This window comes from Rhinatrema bivittatum, chromosome 10, assembly GCF_901001135.1.
Source record: "Rhinatrema bivittatum chromosome 10, aRhiBiv1.1, whole genome shotgun sequence".
NCBI classification, from domain to species: domain Eukaryota; kingdom Metazoa; phylum Chordata; class Amphibia; order Gymnophiona; family Rhinatrematidae; genus Rhinatrema; species Rhinatrema bivittatum.
In genome coordinates this window covers 79,278,460-79,295,593 of record NC_042624.1, presented here as the reverse complement: position 1 = coordinate 79,295,593, position 17,134 = coordinate 79,278,460, and the positions used below count along the sequence as shown (strand labels likewise).

Sequence of the window (17,134 nt, the reverse complement as noted above, 5' to 3'; positions counted from 1 at the left end):
GGAACTTAGGTATCCTGGGATAGAGTTCCATTCTTTTGGTCCAGCTATAGAGAAGGCTCTATGTCTAGTAGAAGATAGTTTTGCAGATGAGAGAGGAGGAATGAATAGCTGTAATTTGTCAGAAGATCTTGAAGAGCGGGGTGATTTGTGAATTGTAATCATGTTGTCCAGGGATGAGTTATTGTCTTTGTAAATTACGTTATGTAGGATGGTTAAGGATTTGTATTTAATTCTTTGTGAAATAGGTAACCAATGAAGGTTTTTTATGGTTGGGGAGATGTGATCAAACTTTTTCTTTCCGGATAGCACTCGAGCAGCAGCATTTTGGAGTAATTGTAAAGGTTTTAGGGAGGCTTTAGGTAGACCTAAGAAAATTGAGTTGCAATAATCTAGGCTTGCGAAGATGAGGGTCTGAAGAATTGTTCTGAAGTCATTCGGGTACAGTAATGGTTTCAGATGTTTTAGTATCTGGAGTTTATGAAAGCCTTCTCTCGTTTTTATAGCAATGCAATTCTTGAAGCTCAGGTCATAATCGATCCAGATGCTAAGATCCTTTATTGGATTTTTCATTTGTATGTTGGAGTTGTCAATTTGAATGTATGGAATTTGAGAGGAATGGGTTGAGAAGTTTCTTTTTATTAAGATCCATTCGGTTTTGTTCATATTTAAACATAGCTTTAGTTGGTTGAGGAAGGTTTTGTTTGAGTTGAGGTATTTTCCTGTGAGAAATATGGCTTCTTCAATGGTAGATGTTATGGGGATGAGAAGTTGAATATCATCAGCATAAAGAAAGAAGGTGATGCCAAGATTGGAGATGAAATTATAATAAATTTCCTTTAGGATACGGGTAGGAATAGCATCTAGTTCATGTCGAGCAGGGTTTATTTTTTGAAGTAATTTTTCTAATTGAATGTTGGAAATTGGTTCAAATTTTGACCAGAAAGTTGGTGGAGAAGTATTGTGAGGGATCTTAAAAGAAGGAGTGTTGTTGAAGGAGTCTGAGATTTTGTCAATTTTGTTTTTAAAGAACTTTGCCAGGTCTTGGCTCAGGTTGTTAGTATTGGAGGTTTGTTTGCAAGAGTTGTTGTTTTCTATGAGGTTCTTTACTAAGTTGAAGAGGGAATTTGATTTATTTGTAGCATTTTTGATCTTTATGCTATAGTAATCTCGTTTAGCATTTAGAATTGCTTTCTTATATTCAGCAAGTTTTGAGCGATATCTTTGAGTGGTTATTTGGCATTTGGATTTGCTCCACTCTTTTTCCAGTTTTTTGAGGTTAGATTTTAAATTTGAGAGTTCAGAGTTGAACCAGGGATTGTTTTTTGTTCTGTTATGTTTTATAATTTTTGTTTTCTCTGGATTTATGTTATTTGCAGTTTGTTTTGTTAGATTAAACCAGGACTGGGTGGCATTATGGATATTAGATAAGTCTAAATTTGTGAGTTGTTTTCCTAATTCTTGTTTGAGAGAGTTGAGTTGGAAGGGGGGTCTGTATTTGAAAGATAGAGGTGTATTGTATTCGGTTGATTTTTTTGAGATAATTTGGGCATTGCATTTAATGAGATAGTGATCAGACCATGGGACGGGTTTGATAGATGTAGTAGGATTATAAAAGTAATGGTTGATGAAAATTAGATCTAGGGTATTACCTGCTTTATGAGTAGGGTTGTTTATAATTTGAGTCATGTCGAGGCTGGAGAGCATGTCAAGAAGTGTTTGATAATTTTGTGATTTTGGAGAGTTATTGGTGTGGAGATTAAAGTCTCCAAGTATAATGGAAGGTTTTTTGACATTGATATTGGTAATGAGGAATTCAATCAGGGTGGAGATCTCAGTGTCAAGGAGTTTTGGGGGGCAGTATTGGGGGGCAGTATTGATTTAATAGTCATTATTTACATACTATATAACAGTACATTATTTACAAACTATATAACAGTACATTTGCAGATTATCTTCACTACTAAAGTTCCTTGTAAAAAGTTGTACACACACATTCTATTCCAAAACACTAATAATGTTAATTGCCATTTGCTAAATGTTATTTTTACCTTCAATGTTCCTTGTAATAATGTTTAATGGTTGATTGTTATTGTTCAATGTTCTATGTACAAAACCCCGGTCTAACCTCCCAGACCAGGGCAACCTTTTCGTTACTTGTAAACCGGAATGATTTGTATTGCATACAGGAATTCCGGTATATAAAAATTAAAAATAAATAAATAAATAATCAAGCAGATTTGAAGAGAATTAGATTCCAGTAGAGCAATTTCAAATTTTGAAGGGAGGTTAAGATGTATCAGTTTCATGTTATAATGTTTTTTTATAAGGAGTAGGAGTCCGCCCCCTCTGCGTGATTTTCGTGGAAAAGGAGGGCTATTGCGCCTGGTAGGAGAGAGTATTTATGTCGCTGATACTGAGATGACACCAGAAATATCTACTTTGTATGGTAAATTGAATGGGAATGTCCTAGTTCTGCTCTGCACCCATTGCTGGGGGGTCAGGCGGTTCCTGAAGATACAGAGTATATGTTTACATTTAGACTCACGATGATGTGTCACGCATGTGAGAACTATCTGTCAGGTGTGTCCCGACAGAAAAAAGGTGGAGAACCACTGATATAGAGCCAGACTATCTTTCATAAAAACCACACGAAGTTTGCAACCAGAAATCTGACTCCCTAAATTGGTGGCTTTCCTTCAATAAGCTCCATCATCTTGTCTTGAGACTCAAATTTTCTTTGGATGTCCTAGCTAAAATTATCAAATTACTAACACCCGGAACTAAAGTATCCTCCATCCTTATGGCAACAGTTCATATATCCTTCAGCATTACTTTCCTCTCCCATCTTTTCCTGCTGTGGGTATAGCCACCAATGTCAGAAATGGAGTTCTTGGATAGGAGCTCTCCTGTCCTTCCCCTCGACTCCCTGCAGCCATTCCCTGGGAGGACAAGTCACTGTACAGCTGAATACCATCAAATGACCTGATTTCATGTCCCACATCCAGGGATGTGCTTGTAGATCTTCCTTCTCCTGGCCTCCAAAATTTGCCATAACTGAAGCTTCATATGCTCCAGAGTGGATCAAAGGGAGGCGCAAAAGAAACGGTGTAACACATGGAGACACCAGTGGAGTCCTGTCTTTGCAGCTCAATATATTCTCATGCTCTCCTTCAGGTATCCAGTTTACCGCAGCTCCACTGGGGCACTAACTGCCTACAGAGACAAAGCTGATTGGTCCCTTCACCGACATTGGTAGCTTAGCTGAGTGGACTTTAGATTTGGCCTTTCTTTTTCCCCCATATTATGACTAAGAAAATAATAGCAGCAGAAGCTCAGAGATCAGCATCCTGCCCAGGCACCATCTTGACTCCTCCCCCTGCTTACATCAACACTGTATAAACAAAAGGTATACTACTGTATGTAATCCTGGTTTGTATTCTGTGCTAGTGTATGCCAATTCTTTTTTATTGATTGAATTATCTGTTTCTTTCACTGAAGTAATCTACATATCAGTTTGCTGGATCTTGCAGTTTCCTAAATTTCCTTTCCTTGGGATTGTTTATCTAGTTTCAATAACAAACGACAAGCGTCATTCAAATTTTTATGAAACTGAATAAATATGTAGGGTATTATCACGATAAAGAAGTGGTGCCTTTGATTTCTTTTTTATTTTACATTTATTAATCACCTTCCTAATCACAAATGAACACCCATAGTAATATACAAATTTCAACATAAAATCACCAGTGCAATATACAGACTTCAACATAAAACTCACAGCAAAATTCAAATCCAGCAAAAGTAGCAGGACACTGTAAGTGTAAAATTGTGTATATTTTGAAAAATGGCTCCTTTATGGAAAAAAATGCTCTTAAACTTAAGTTTGAATAAAGAAAATATCTGGTGTGCCTATGGTCTACCTCTTCCCCTTATTAGACCACCAACTGGCTACTACTTGAGAAGGCAGACCAAGGCTCCACAAAAATTCAAGAGGAAGTCTAATTTATTTTTCTAAAATGGAACAATTTTCAAAAAATTACTTTTCATTCTTGTGGTAAATTGTAATGTTCATCAAGCAAAAGGCACTGCTGATTTAAGTATAAATATATTTCACTTATTAAAATCAGCAAACTGTGGTTGCATCTATTACATGGTATTTCTTTAATCATTGAAAAGCTAACGTTAAATTATAATTTTATGTGAAACATCGAACTAATTCTTTCTTTGTCACAGAAAGAAAATATCCTAAAATATGCTACTTTATTCAGTCGGGGAAACTTACATGTCCTTTGTATCTGGTCTTAAGAAAAACAAATTATCCAGAGAAAGTCCAGTGTTTCTAGATTTAAGCATGGCTGCAATCAGGCATGAGTTTTCATTAGCCTGTCAAAAAAAGGCAAAAACAGTGGTATTATAAACTTATTCAGAAAAATTAAAAATTATTTCCCTCTCAAATAAGCAAAAGTAGTCTTTCATTTATTTTCCAATTTTAGTCATTCTTCTACTTCCTGAGAACAATGTCAATAATGTCATTTGTACATACAGAAATGGTCAACAAACAAAAAAATAAATAAATAAAGGCAATCTCTCTTTACTGGACTAACAACACATTTCTTGACTACCTTAAAAGAATTTATACTTCCTCAGGTCCCAAAAGATTATCTTTTAGGTACTAACAAAAGGTGTAATCTATTGATACAGCCAGATGACTTATGAGTCAAGTTTATAGTGAGATAGATGATGAGAACATTTTTTAAATGACAACAACAATAAGGAACAAAGGAACATAAGAACAGCCATGCTGGGTCAGACCAAAGTCCATCATCCAGCATTCTGCCTCCGACAATGGCCAGTCTGGGTCACAGCTGCCCATCAGATCCCCAATAGTTGATCTATTCCTTATATCTCACTACCAGGGATAAGTGCTGGTTTTCCCAAGTCTACCTGGCTAATAACTGTTTATGGACTTTTCCTTCAGGACTATTCCTTCAGTCCAATCCCCATTTGACCCTCACTATGTTAGTTGCCTTAATCTTGTCTTTCAGCACCAGATTCCATAGCTTGATTGCATATTAAGTGAAAAAGAACTTCCTACAATTTGTTTTAAATCTGCTGGTTACTGGTTTGATGGAGTGTCCCCTAGTCCTAGTGTTATTTGAAAGGTAAATAACCGTTCACTATTTAGCTGTTCCACTCCACTCATGATTTTAAAAAATTCAATCATATCCTTCTCAGTTTTCTCTTTTCCAAACTAAAGAGCTCTAATCTGTTCAGCCTTTCTCCATAAGGAAGCTGTTCCATCCCCTTTATCATTTTTGTCACCCTTCTCTGTATATTTTCCATATCTGCTATATCTTTTTTGAGATGAGGTGACCAGAACTACACACAATACTCAAAAAGTGTGGTCACACTATGGAGTTATACAAAGGCATTATGATATTCTCAGTTTTGTTCTCTATTCCTTTCCAAATAATTCTTAACATTCTATTTGCCTTTTTGACCACAGCTGCACACTGAGCTAATTTCAAGGTATTGTCCACAAGGACTCTAAGGTCCTTTTCCTGGGTGGTGACTCCTAATATGGAACCCAGCATCATGTACCTTTAGCGGAGATTATTTTTTCTTACATGTATTATTTTATACTTGTCCACATTGGACTTCTAAATGACAGATGCAATTCAATCTCCTAATCTCATAAAGATCTTTCTGCAGTTCTTCACAATCCACTGCTGTTTTAATAACTCAAAACAATTTTGTGTCATCTGCAAAACTGGTCACACCACTCATCATTCCTTTCTCCAGATCATTTATGGATATGCTAAATAGTACAGGTCCCAAAACAGACCACTGGGGTAGACCACTAATGTCCTTTCTCCATTCAGAAAACCGACCATTTAGTCCTATCCTGTCCTTTATCCAGTTACCAATCCATAACAGAACACTACCTCTGATCCTATGACCTCCCAATTTCCTGAGGAGTCTCTCATGACACTGAAAACCAAAATACAATATTCAACTGGCTCACCTTTATATGTATGTTTATTTACACCCTCAAAAAAATCTAATAAATTGGTAAAGCGAGACTTCCCTTTGCAAAACTCATGTTGCCTGTCCAGCATTAAACCATGTCTATTTATGTGATCAATTTTTTTTTTAAGAATAACTTCATTTTGCCAGGCACCCAGATCAGGTTCACTTTTCTATATGTTCCCAGATCACCCTTAGAGCCATTTTTAAAAATTGGCATCACATTGGCCATCCTAGAGTCTTCTGGTACCGTGGCTGTTTTAAACTATAGGCAGCAAATCACCAGAAACAGGTCCGCAATTTCATTTTTTAATTCCTTCAGAACTCTAGAGTGAATACCATCCAGACCTGGTAATTTGTTATTCTTTAGTCTATCAATCTAAGTTATTACGTCCTCCAGTTTCACAGTGATTCCATCTAGTTGCTCAAAGTTATCACCATCATAAAATGTTTCCTGTGTGGATATGACCTTGACATCCTCCTTAATAAAGAGAGGCAAAGAATTTACTTAGTTTTTCTATTTCTTTGTCCTTCCTGATCACCCCTTTTAACCCTCAATCATCTAACAACCCAACTGACTCTTCACAGGTCTTTGCTTTGAATGTACTTGAAAAAGATTGTTACTCGTTTTTGCCTCTAGATTATTTTCAAATTCTCTCTTGCCTGCTTAATTACTCTTTTACATCTAATTTGCCAGTGTTACTCTTGACTATTTTTCTCATTTAAATCTGCTTTCCATGTTTTGAATGATGCCCTTTTGGCTCTACTTGCCTTTTTCATCTCACTATTACACCACTCCAGCAGTTGTTTGGTTTTCCTTCGACATTTTTTTCAATGCAAAGAACACATTTTGTCCAGACCTGATTGCTGGATGATTGCAATATTGCAGGTTTATGAATCCTCTCACTCTTTAAGATCAGAAAATAAATGTATGCTTGAAATTCCATCAATAAAAAAATCGTTGTGGAGTGATGGTAACAGACCTTGGTCCAATGTGAACAGTGCAGGATTTTTTTCTCTCCAGATTCTACCCCCTTTCGGGCTCAATTGGGAAATTGATTGATCTGCCTTTTGATTCTCCGATTGGTGATTTTCCTGTAATGTGACACTTTTTGCACCATTTTGATACTTCTCCTATATCAGCTGCTCCTCTCAAGTCACCATTTTGACAGTTGTGTGTAGGTGTTCCTGTGAGTGTCTGCATTATTCTCTCCAGGTATGGTCCAATCCCTCATTCTAATAGCCCATTTATGGTTTGACATTTTGTATATGGTGGCTCCTTGTTGTCTATATTTTATATATGTTTGTATATATTGCTCCTTTTTTTGTATTTTTGTTTATTTCTAATCTGGTCCCTCCTAAAGAAGCCATCCAGCGAAACATGGCCTTGTCAGGGGACTCAGTTTATACATCTCTAAGCTGGGAGTGAGCCCGTATTTATTGTTATAAACAATTTTGAAATATTGAAGAATTTTCTGATTTATTAAACTGGAACACCATCTTTTTTGAAACAATAAGAATAAAAAATAAAAGCTAATTGATCTCCATATTGTGGGATATATACAGTTGGTCTCACATTTCTACTGTTTATGAAATATACAGACCTTCAGCACAGACAGCAGAAATGGATAGAGCTTTAATGGAGGATATTCGCAGGATTGCTGTGAAAGGGGAGGTGCTTTGCTAAGGGATTTCATTCTGTTGGATGTTAATTGGGTCATCCCAGCTTTCAGAAGCAGGGAGATGCTGGATTCTCTGCAAGAACTGTTCTGTCAACTGGTAACGGAACCCAAACGGGAGGTAGAGATACTGGATCTGGTGCTTACCAACAAGGACAATATTTATTTTTTTTTAATTTTATTTTTATTAAGTTTAGATAGCAATACAGCATATCAATGCAATACAAATTCATGGAGTCCCATATAAAGAAAAAGGAATATAATTTTAAAAAGAAAATCTAACTATCTTTTACCCCAATGGCTGCTATACAAAGAAATATAAGGGGGGGGGGGTCAAGGATTAGCTGCACCCCCTTAAGAAGTAAAAATTAAAGAAATATAGAGAGGCTCCAGAACACATTCACAATATACTTCAACTTACAATTTGGCTAGTATTATCTAAGGGTGAATGAGAATCAAGAAAAAAGCAGAGCTGAGAAGGCTGAAAAAAACCCATATCTGTTATTTTGAAATCTTAAGACACATTTACAAGGATAACGAATCACTATATTAGCTCCTAGTTGATGTGCTTCTTGGCTCATCTCAAGAAATCTCTTTCTACGTTGTTGGGTGGCCCTGTTAATGTCAGGATATATCCATATTTTCTGACCAAAAAACAACTTATCACAATTACGGAGAAACAACTTCAATATGGAATCACAGTCAGATGGAAAAATAAACGCAACAAACAAAGTTCCACGGTTTTCCACTTGGTCTGTCCCTAAAGATTCCAAGAACACAAAAAGTTTTTTTACAGGGACCGTCGGACAAAAGTTCTCTTGTAATATATTGGAAGAACCAGATTTCTTCTCTTGAGAGGTAAAGTAAATCTGAGATATAGGTGGAAAAGAGTCCGCTGAGAATTGCAGAACTTCCTGTAGATACTTCTTAAACAAATCATGAGATGTCATAAGCTTAACCCAAGGGAAATTTAAAACTCTCAGGTTTAATACTCTGAGAGCATTTTCCATATTTTCCAATCTTTTAGTATTGATTAAATCTGATTGTACAAGGCCGTTCTGAGCTAATTGAAGTGCCTCAATCCATTGATCCAAAGCAGTAATCTTAGAATTATGAGTAGAAGTAATAGAATCCATAACTTGAGCTGAATGTTTAGTTTGTCATGACCGATGTTAACAAAGATATGGAACTTTTGAATGGGGGACAATATTTCTGAGATTGTATTGGATGATCATCTGGGATCCAGTATCACCGGATGGTTTGGTTCAATATTGGGGCACAAGAGATGACGTTTCATTCAAAGACAAGGGTCTTAAAGATTTACACCCTAGAGAAAAGGCAAGATAGGAGAGATATGATAGACATTTAACTATCTCAAAGGTTTCCATGCACAGGAGGTGAGCCTTTTTCAGCAGAAAGGAGGCTTTAAAATGAGGTGTCATGGGATGAGGGTGAAAGAGATTCAGGAGCAACCTTAGGAAATATTTCTTTACAGCCTGTTCTTCCTCTACCTTGCCAATTGAATAAAATAATAAAAAAAAAATTTCTTAGCATTCAGACAGGTGGATCCAGAACCAGTTGATTATGCATCTCTACTAGTAGATGGTGACGGAGCAATGCTGATTCTGTTCAATATCTTTGTGAGCGACCTGGCGGAAGGGATAGAAGGTAAACTTGTCTATTTGCGGATGATACTAAGATGTAAAACAGAGTGGAATGTCTGAAGGAATAGAGAAAATGAAAAGTGATTTAAAAAAATTTGAAGAGTGATTAAAGATTTGGCAGCTGGGATTCAGTGCCAAGAAGTGCAGAGTCATGCATCTGGGGTGCGGCAATCCAAAAGAGATTTATGTGATGGGCGGTGAAAGACTAATGAGCACGGACTGTGAAAGGGACCTAGGTGTGATAGTGTCTGATGATCTGAAGATGGCAAAGCAATGTGACAAAGCAATATCTAAAGCCAGAAGGATGCTAGGCTGCATAGAGAGAGGAATAACTAGTAAGAAAATTCCATTTGTAGCCAAACTTATGGAGAGGATAGTCAACAAACAGTTATCTGAATACCTAGAACAGCATAAAATACTCACAACAGCCCAATTCGGATTCCGCAAATCCCTTAGTACGGAATCCCTCCTAACCTCTCTAACTGACAGAGTCCTCGTAGGTCTGGAGAAAAAGACCCCATACCTCCTGATTCTCCTCGACCTATCAGCTGCGTTTGATACCGTAAAACACTCTATCCTGATCGACCGGCTCTCAGACATAGGCATCTCAGGATCAGCCCTGGAATGGTTCAGATCCTTCCTACACAATAGGACTTTCAAGGTCAGAATCAGCAACAAGGATTCCCTCCCGGTCAAATCCTCTTTCGGAGTTCCCCAAGGATCCTCTCTCTCCCCCACCCTCTTTAACATCTATCTTCTCCCCCTATGTCATCTACTCTCAAGTCTTAAGGTCACACACTTCATATACGCAGACGATGTTCAGATTCTGCTGCCAATCACTGACTCCATCTCCAGCACCATCAACTTCTGGAACAATTGTCTACAGTCCATAAACTCACTCCTATCTAGCCTTAACCTAGTACTTAATATGTCAAAAACAGAACTTTTGCTTATCACTCCAGATGAGAACCTTCAGCCTACAAACAACCTAACCTCACCACCAATGATCAATTCCACTCAAGTAAGAGACCTTGGGGTCACCTTAGACAAAAGGCTGAACCTCAAAGAATTTGTCAAGAACACAACGAAAGAATGCGATTATAAACTACATATTCTGAAAAAGCTGAAACCTCTCCTGCATTTTCAGGACTTCAGAACAGTCCTCCAAACAATACTATTTTCCAAAATCTATTACTGCAACTCTCTGCTTATAGACCTTCCAACCATTACCACAAAACCTCTACAAATGTTGCAGAACTCCGCAGCAAGGATTCTTACTAACACCAGCAGAAGTGAACACATAACACCCATACTAAAACACTTACACTGGCTCCCCATCAGATCCAGAATCATTTCAAAGTGCTAACTATAACACACAAGAACATCCATTCACAAACGTCGCTAGATCTAAGCCTTCCACTTCGCCTACACGAGTCTTCAAGACCAATCAGAAACAGATACTTAGGCACCTTACATGTACCTTCAGCCAAGTCCTCACTCAAGAAACGTGCATTCTCGACTGCCAGCCCCCTTCATTGGAATGCCCTCCCCACGGACATTCGCCTCGAAACGTGTACTTGAACATTCAAAAAGAAAATCAAGACCTGGCTCTTTACAAAAGCCTACACTTAAAGGTCTAGCTCAGAACCACGTCCCAGAACTTGAATCATTCTCGCTTTTATAATCATATCAAACAACTCCTAATTTTATCCTTGGTCTCACAATTCCAAATCATTAAATATTTGAGCATGCTACACCAATACCTCTTAATCCAGATGTAACCTCAGTTTTTGAAGTCTTCACTCCTAAAGAAATAACCGCCAGTTCTTATTTACTTAACCCTTCTGTAGACGTAAACTTTTCATGAAGACTGTAATCTGTAAGCATCTGTATTTATTATAAGAATTTGTATTTACTATTTATATTTATTATTTAGCTATTAACATTGTTCTGTTACCACCTGGTACTATTTCTCTCCTTTACCTCAAACTCTAAGTTCCTACTAAGTTAGCCATGTTATTTATACCCAATCGTTGGATGTAATTGTATATTTGTTTAATTGTTCAATCTGTTTGATGTAATTTTCTGTTCCTTGTTCTGTGTAAACCGAAGTGGTATGCACTAGTGCATGAACTCCGGTATATAAAAGCCTTTAAATAAATAAATAAATAAATAAATAAGTAAGAAAATGGATGTGGTGATGCCCTTGTATAGGTCCTTGGTGAGGCCTCACCTGGAGTGCTATGTTCAAGTCTAGAACCCTTATCTCAAAAAGGATGGTGACAGGATGGAGGCGGTCCAGAGAAGGTGTGGAGTCCGTATCAGAAGATCTATGGGGAGAGACTGAAGGATATGAATATGTATATCCTAGAAAAGAGGAGGCACGGGGGTGATAAGATACAGACATTCAGATACCTGCAAGGTTTTAATGATGTACAAACATCAAACCTTTTCCATTGGAAAGAAATCAGTAGAACTAGGGGCCATGAAATGAAACTCTCAGAACCAGCTCAGAAAATATTTCTTCATGGAGAGGGTGGTGGATGCCTGGAATGCCCTCCTGGAGGAGGTGGTGAAAACCAAAACAGTGAAAGAATTCAAAACTTCATGGGATAAATATTGTGGATCCTTAAAGGCTGAAGAATGGAAAAAAAGAAAAGAGTGCATGGAGTAACTTGCTGGTGTGGTGGTTACTACCCTTCAACCAATAAGCCTCGATACTGTTGATGCTACTTCATCATTGCTTGATGTAACTCCATCATTGCTCTCTGCTTCAAGAACAGAGGGTAAAAGGGGAATTGGATTCATACAGTGACCCACAAAGGCCCCAACTTATACGGTCTAGAGAAACAAGTATGAGGGTAGCTTGCTGATGCGGCTGTTACTACCCTAAACTAATAATGCTTGATACTGTTGATCAATTCTAGCATTGCTTTCTGCTTCAGTGGCAAGGCATAATGGGAATTGGATTCAAACACCAACCAACGAGGGCCCTGTCTTTTACAGTGTGGAAAACTGATAAGCATGGGGTAACCTGCAGGGAGCAGCAGACATTACCATAAGCTTGCTGGATGGACCATTTGGTCCTTTTCTGCCGACAGACAGCCTGCCAGTATTCTCCGTCTCCAGCAGATGGTGGACATGCAGCTCCCTATTGGGGATTGTGTTGAAGTTAATAGAAGGAAAAAGGATAGAAGGGTTTTTGTTTTGTTTTGTTTTTTTGCTGCTGTTCAGTTACATATACAAGCATAAGGAATAAACAACATCACATTAAAACAGCATTTTCCAGTTTTCATATTTCCCCCCATTCCCCCCTTTCTTTCATGCTACACAACTATTGATCAATAGTAATACATTGGTAAAGATTGCTGAAGAAACTGTGGTGAAATATTCTGTTGTAACAAACGCAATAAGAAACATTGGTTAAGGAGTAGACGTTGAAAATGACAAATGTCTCCAAGATGTGTATGGATTCCAAATGCTATAAAATTTCGTAAGATGATATTTAAGTGCAGTTAGGCGATAAAGAGTACACACCCTATCCAGATGGGTTAAAAGTTCAGAAAATGTCGGTGGGATGGGTCTTTTCCAAGTACATGCTATTTCCATTTTTGTGGCGGTGCAAACCTGTTGTATGAGAATTTGAGCCTGTGATGTTAACGCCTCATCAAAGAGGAAGAGAAGTGCTTGGTCCTTAGTGAGATGAATTGGCATCTCAAGGATCTCCGTCAGGATCCTGGAAACATAGGTCCACAGAGTTTGAATGAGAAGGCAGTCCCACTAAATATGTAAATACTTTCTCAATTGATGACAATTACGCCAGCAGTGTGGTGTATTGGAGGAACAAAAGTGGCTTAGACGAACCGGGGTGAGGTGCCAGCAGTATAAGACTATGAAATTAGCTTCCATAATCTGTGCCAAGATGGAGCCCTGCGAATGGCGTGTGAAGATATATTCCAAGGATGAATGGAAGACTGAGCGGTCTATGTCATGTTCCCAAGCCGCTATATGTGCAGGTTTAGATGGTGGGCTGGACATCAATAACTTGTATAATTTAGAAATTAAGCCCCCAGATGTAGTGGGATTGGTGCAATATCCCTCAAATAGAGTTCTCTTGGTGGATAGGATCTTATGAATAAAGTGGCAAAGTTGCATATAGGGAAGAAACTCAGTCATGGTAAATTTATAGTCCTTTTGAAGAGTAGTGAAAGGAGTATATGAACCATGCGAGAAGAGATGGGATATTTGATGTAATCCTTGAGCTTTCCATGTAAGATAGGCTGTTTTGGGGAGGCCTGGAGAAAAGGATTTGTTATGAAATAAGGAAGTCTGGGAGAAATAAACCGCCTCACCCACCAGCTTTCTTTTCCAAGGGCGCCAAACATTGAGAGTGTGTCTGGTGTATGGCGACATGGTAGACGTCAGTTGCCAAGTATTGCTGGGTTGCCAAATAAGAGCAGAGATAAGCATATCCTGTAAGCAAGTTTGTTCCAGCTGGACCCATGATTTAACATCTGTAGTATGGTGCCAGTCAATAATGGTACTTAGTTGAGCTGCAGCAAAATACCAAGCAAGATTAGGGAGTCCTAAGCCTCCTTGGGCTTTAGTTTGGAAAAGAACCATTCTGGTTATCCTCGGAGGTCTACATTTCCACAAGAAGTGGAGTAGTTTCTTCTGCCATCCTTTCAGTGTGGCATTACTAATAGGAATGGGTAAAGTCTGCAAGAGATACAGTAGTCGTAGCAGAACATTCATTTTCAAGGTCGCCAGATGGCCCAACCAGATTAGCGGCAGAGAGTTCCACCTGATTAGATCCTGATCAATACTATTAAGTAGGGGGTATAGTTAAGCTGAAATAAATGTTTACTCAAGTTAACCCCCAAGTATTTCAACTTATGGGGTGCCCATTTGAAGGGATGAGAAGAGTGACTAGATGTGAAGTACATGAGATATTCAAGATCTCAGACTTATCCCAATTAATTTTAAATCCAGAGACCGCACTATAACATGCAAGTTCTGTTTCTATCTCTGGTAGAGTGGTGGCTGGTTGACCAACTGTAAATAAAATGTCGTCGGCAAATAGCGATAATTTATATTGATGTGTATTAAGAGAAAAACCTTCAATTTTGGGGTTGGTTCGTATATGTATGGCTAGGGGTTCCAAGAAAATAGCAAAAAGAATAGGGGAGAGTGGACACCCCTGCCGAGTTTCCCGCTGAATTTGAAAGAGAGAGGAATATTGACCATTTATTTTCAGGCGTGCTGTGGGGGAGTGATAAAGTGCCTTCAGTCAATTTTGAAATGGGTCAACAAATTCCATAGTTGTGAGCGTGTGGAAGAGAAAAGGCCAATGGACCATATCAAAGGCCTTTTCAGCATCAATGGCCAGGAGAAGATAATCAGATGTTTTTGGGAGATTCCCTAGAGAATATTAAGGATCTTCCACACGTTGTCACTTGCCATTCGTCCCAGTATGAAGCCTGCTTGGTCGGGGTGAATGATTTTTGCAATGAAGCAATTTAGCCTGTCTGCTAATATTTTAGCTAGTAGTTTAAGATCTAAATTAATCAATGATATGGGCCAGTAGGAGGCACATAAAGCAGGGTCTCTTCCTGGTATAGCGAGGATTATAATTCCCGCTTTATTTGAATCTGGTAGTAGTAAACCCCCCTCACGCAGATAATTAAAATGCTTTTGCAAGTGGAGTACCAGAAGAGGACCAAAGGATTTATAAAATTTAGCCGTGAGGCCATCTGGTCCTGGGGTCTTACCCACTAAGAGTTTTAATGGCCATGAGAATCTCGGGGGTTGTGACCTCTGTATTAAGTATGTTGCGCATATCCTCCATGAGCCTCGGAAGGGTCAAGGATTGTAAATAGCTATCAATGTCAGAAGTTGATATATGCTGTTCGGCCACATATAAGGTTTGGTAACATTTAAGGAATTGTTGGGTGATTTCTGAATTAGTAGAGACTATTTGGCCTTTTTCATTTTTTATTTTTAGGATGTGATTTTGATAGGCGAGTTTTTTCAATTGGTGTGCTAAAAGTTTTCCAGCCTTATTCCCTCCCTCAAAATGGACCTGGCGGGTAATATTTAGTTGATGTACTAGTTGATCAGATTCCAATCTATGTAGATCTTCCCTGGTTTTGGTTAGTTTGGTTAGTATACTTTGCGATCCTGATTGAATGTGTTGAGAAGTAAGTTGAGTAATTTTGTCCCTGAGATGAGAACAGGCTGCATCCTGTGAGGGTGTGTATGTAAGAGAGAGGGAGCCTGTATGAGGATATGTGTATGTGCACTAGAGAGAGGGAGCACATGTGTGAGAGAGGGAGGAACAGAGGGAGCCTGTGTGAGGGGCAGTACTGAGAACGGGGTCAAACTCTGGGAGTGGTGATAAGAGTGGAAAGGGTTGAGCCAAGAGATGGAGGAGAGAGATACTGGCAGGTGGGGGAGTTGGAGGCCTGAGAGGGCAAAGTGGCCAGGGGAGTAGGGCGAGCAAGTGGAAGGGCCACTCTTACAGTGAATTTCTAGGGAAATTCTGCTCAAAAGTTAAAATTCTGCATCTTTAAGTAATAACTTTTTTCTGTATTAATTTAAAATGTAATTATTTAAAGACTTTACAAATATGCAAGGCACCCACTGCTCTCATTACACCAACTTTTGGCGACTCACTCCTTTCATGACCTTCATAATAGGCATCATTGTGCGGTAACTCGTACCATTTGCTCACTCTGCCTTATTTATAATCATTGGTCAGTCCATATATTTTTTTAGAAATTTTTTGTACTGAAAATTTAAAGTGCTCTGTGCTTTTGCCACTATTTCAATGAACTTATTTTGTATAAAGAATATCACTTAGCTCATGAATCCAGTTTGTAATGGCTGTTATTTGTCCAAATTGCACATCCGATAGTCTATAGCAACGTGATTCGTCTCCACATTGCCATGTTGTGTCCGTGCCCGACACTGTACAATGTTTCGGACGTGGTCGTCCTTCTTCAAGGGCGATGTTTCAGTTCTCCACCATTGTAGCTCTCATGTGCAATTTGGACAAATAACAGCCATTACAAACTGGATTCATGAGCTAAGTGATATTCTTTATACAAAATAAGTTCATTGAAATAGTGGCAAAAGCACAGAGCACTTTAAATTTTCAGTACAAAAAATTTCTAAAAAAATATATGGACTGACCAATGATTATAAATAAGGCAGAGTGAGCAAATGGTACGAGTTACCGCACAATGATGCCTATTATGAAGGTCATGAAAGGAGTGAGTCGCCAAAAGTTGGTGTAATGAGAGCAGTGGGTGCCTTGCATATTTGTAAAGTATAATTTGTGCCCTTGCTTGAGTATAAATGGAGTGTCAGTTATAGGGTTTTCGTCTGTTTGCACATTATTTAAAGACTGTCATGTAAATTGGGTTATTTTGACCAATATAAAGTTTGCAGAATTTTACATTTTTTTGCAAAGAATTCCCCCAGGAGTAAAAAAGCGATAATAATATGGGACTGGGCATGCAAACATCAAGCTGTACTGCAAGCAACCTACCTTCCCAGAATCTCAAACACATCGGCAAATTGCTTAAGCAGAATCTTTATCCACACGAATGGTCCCTTCAGCAATCAACAGCAGACAGACTATTCAGTCTCTGGGGATTTCCAGTAATCAACCAATTTTCATCAGAGCAAAAGAGAAAGCTAGAAAAGTTTTGTTTATTCTTTCCTGCAAACTCATAAGTGCTCAGGATGCTTTTTTGCTTG

At 38.4% G+C, this 17,134-nt stretch overlaps 1 protein-coding gene across 1 annotated transcript in view; it reads right to left on the bottom strand.

Annotated features, from left to right (window-relative positions):
* The window catches only part of LOC115100267 (probable ATP-dependent DNA helicase HFM1), a 109,961-nt gene that overhangs the window by 89,395 nt on the left and 3,432 nt on the right, over positions 1–17,134 (bottom strand). Inside the window, exon 2 of the mRNA XM_029618643.1 lies at positions 4,283–4,383. Within this exon, the coding sequence (XP_029474503.1) occupies positions 4,283–4,353 (71 nt within the window). The 5' untranslated portion in view covers positions 4,354–4,383. The remainder of the gene's footprint in view (positions 1–4,282; positions 4,384–17,134) is intronic.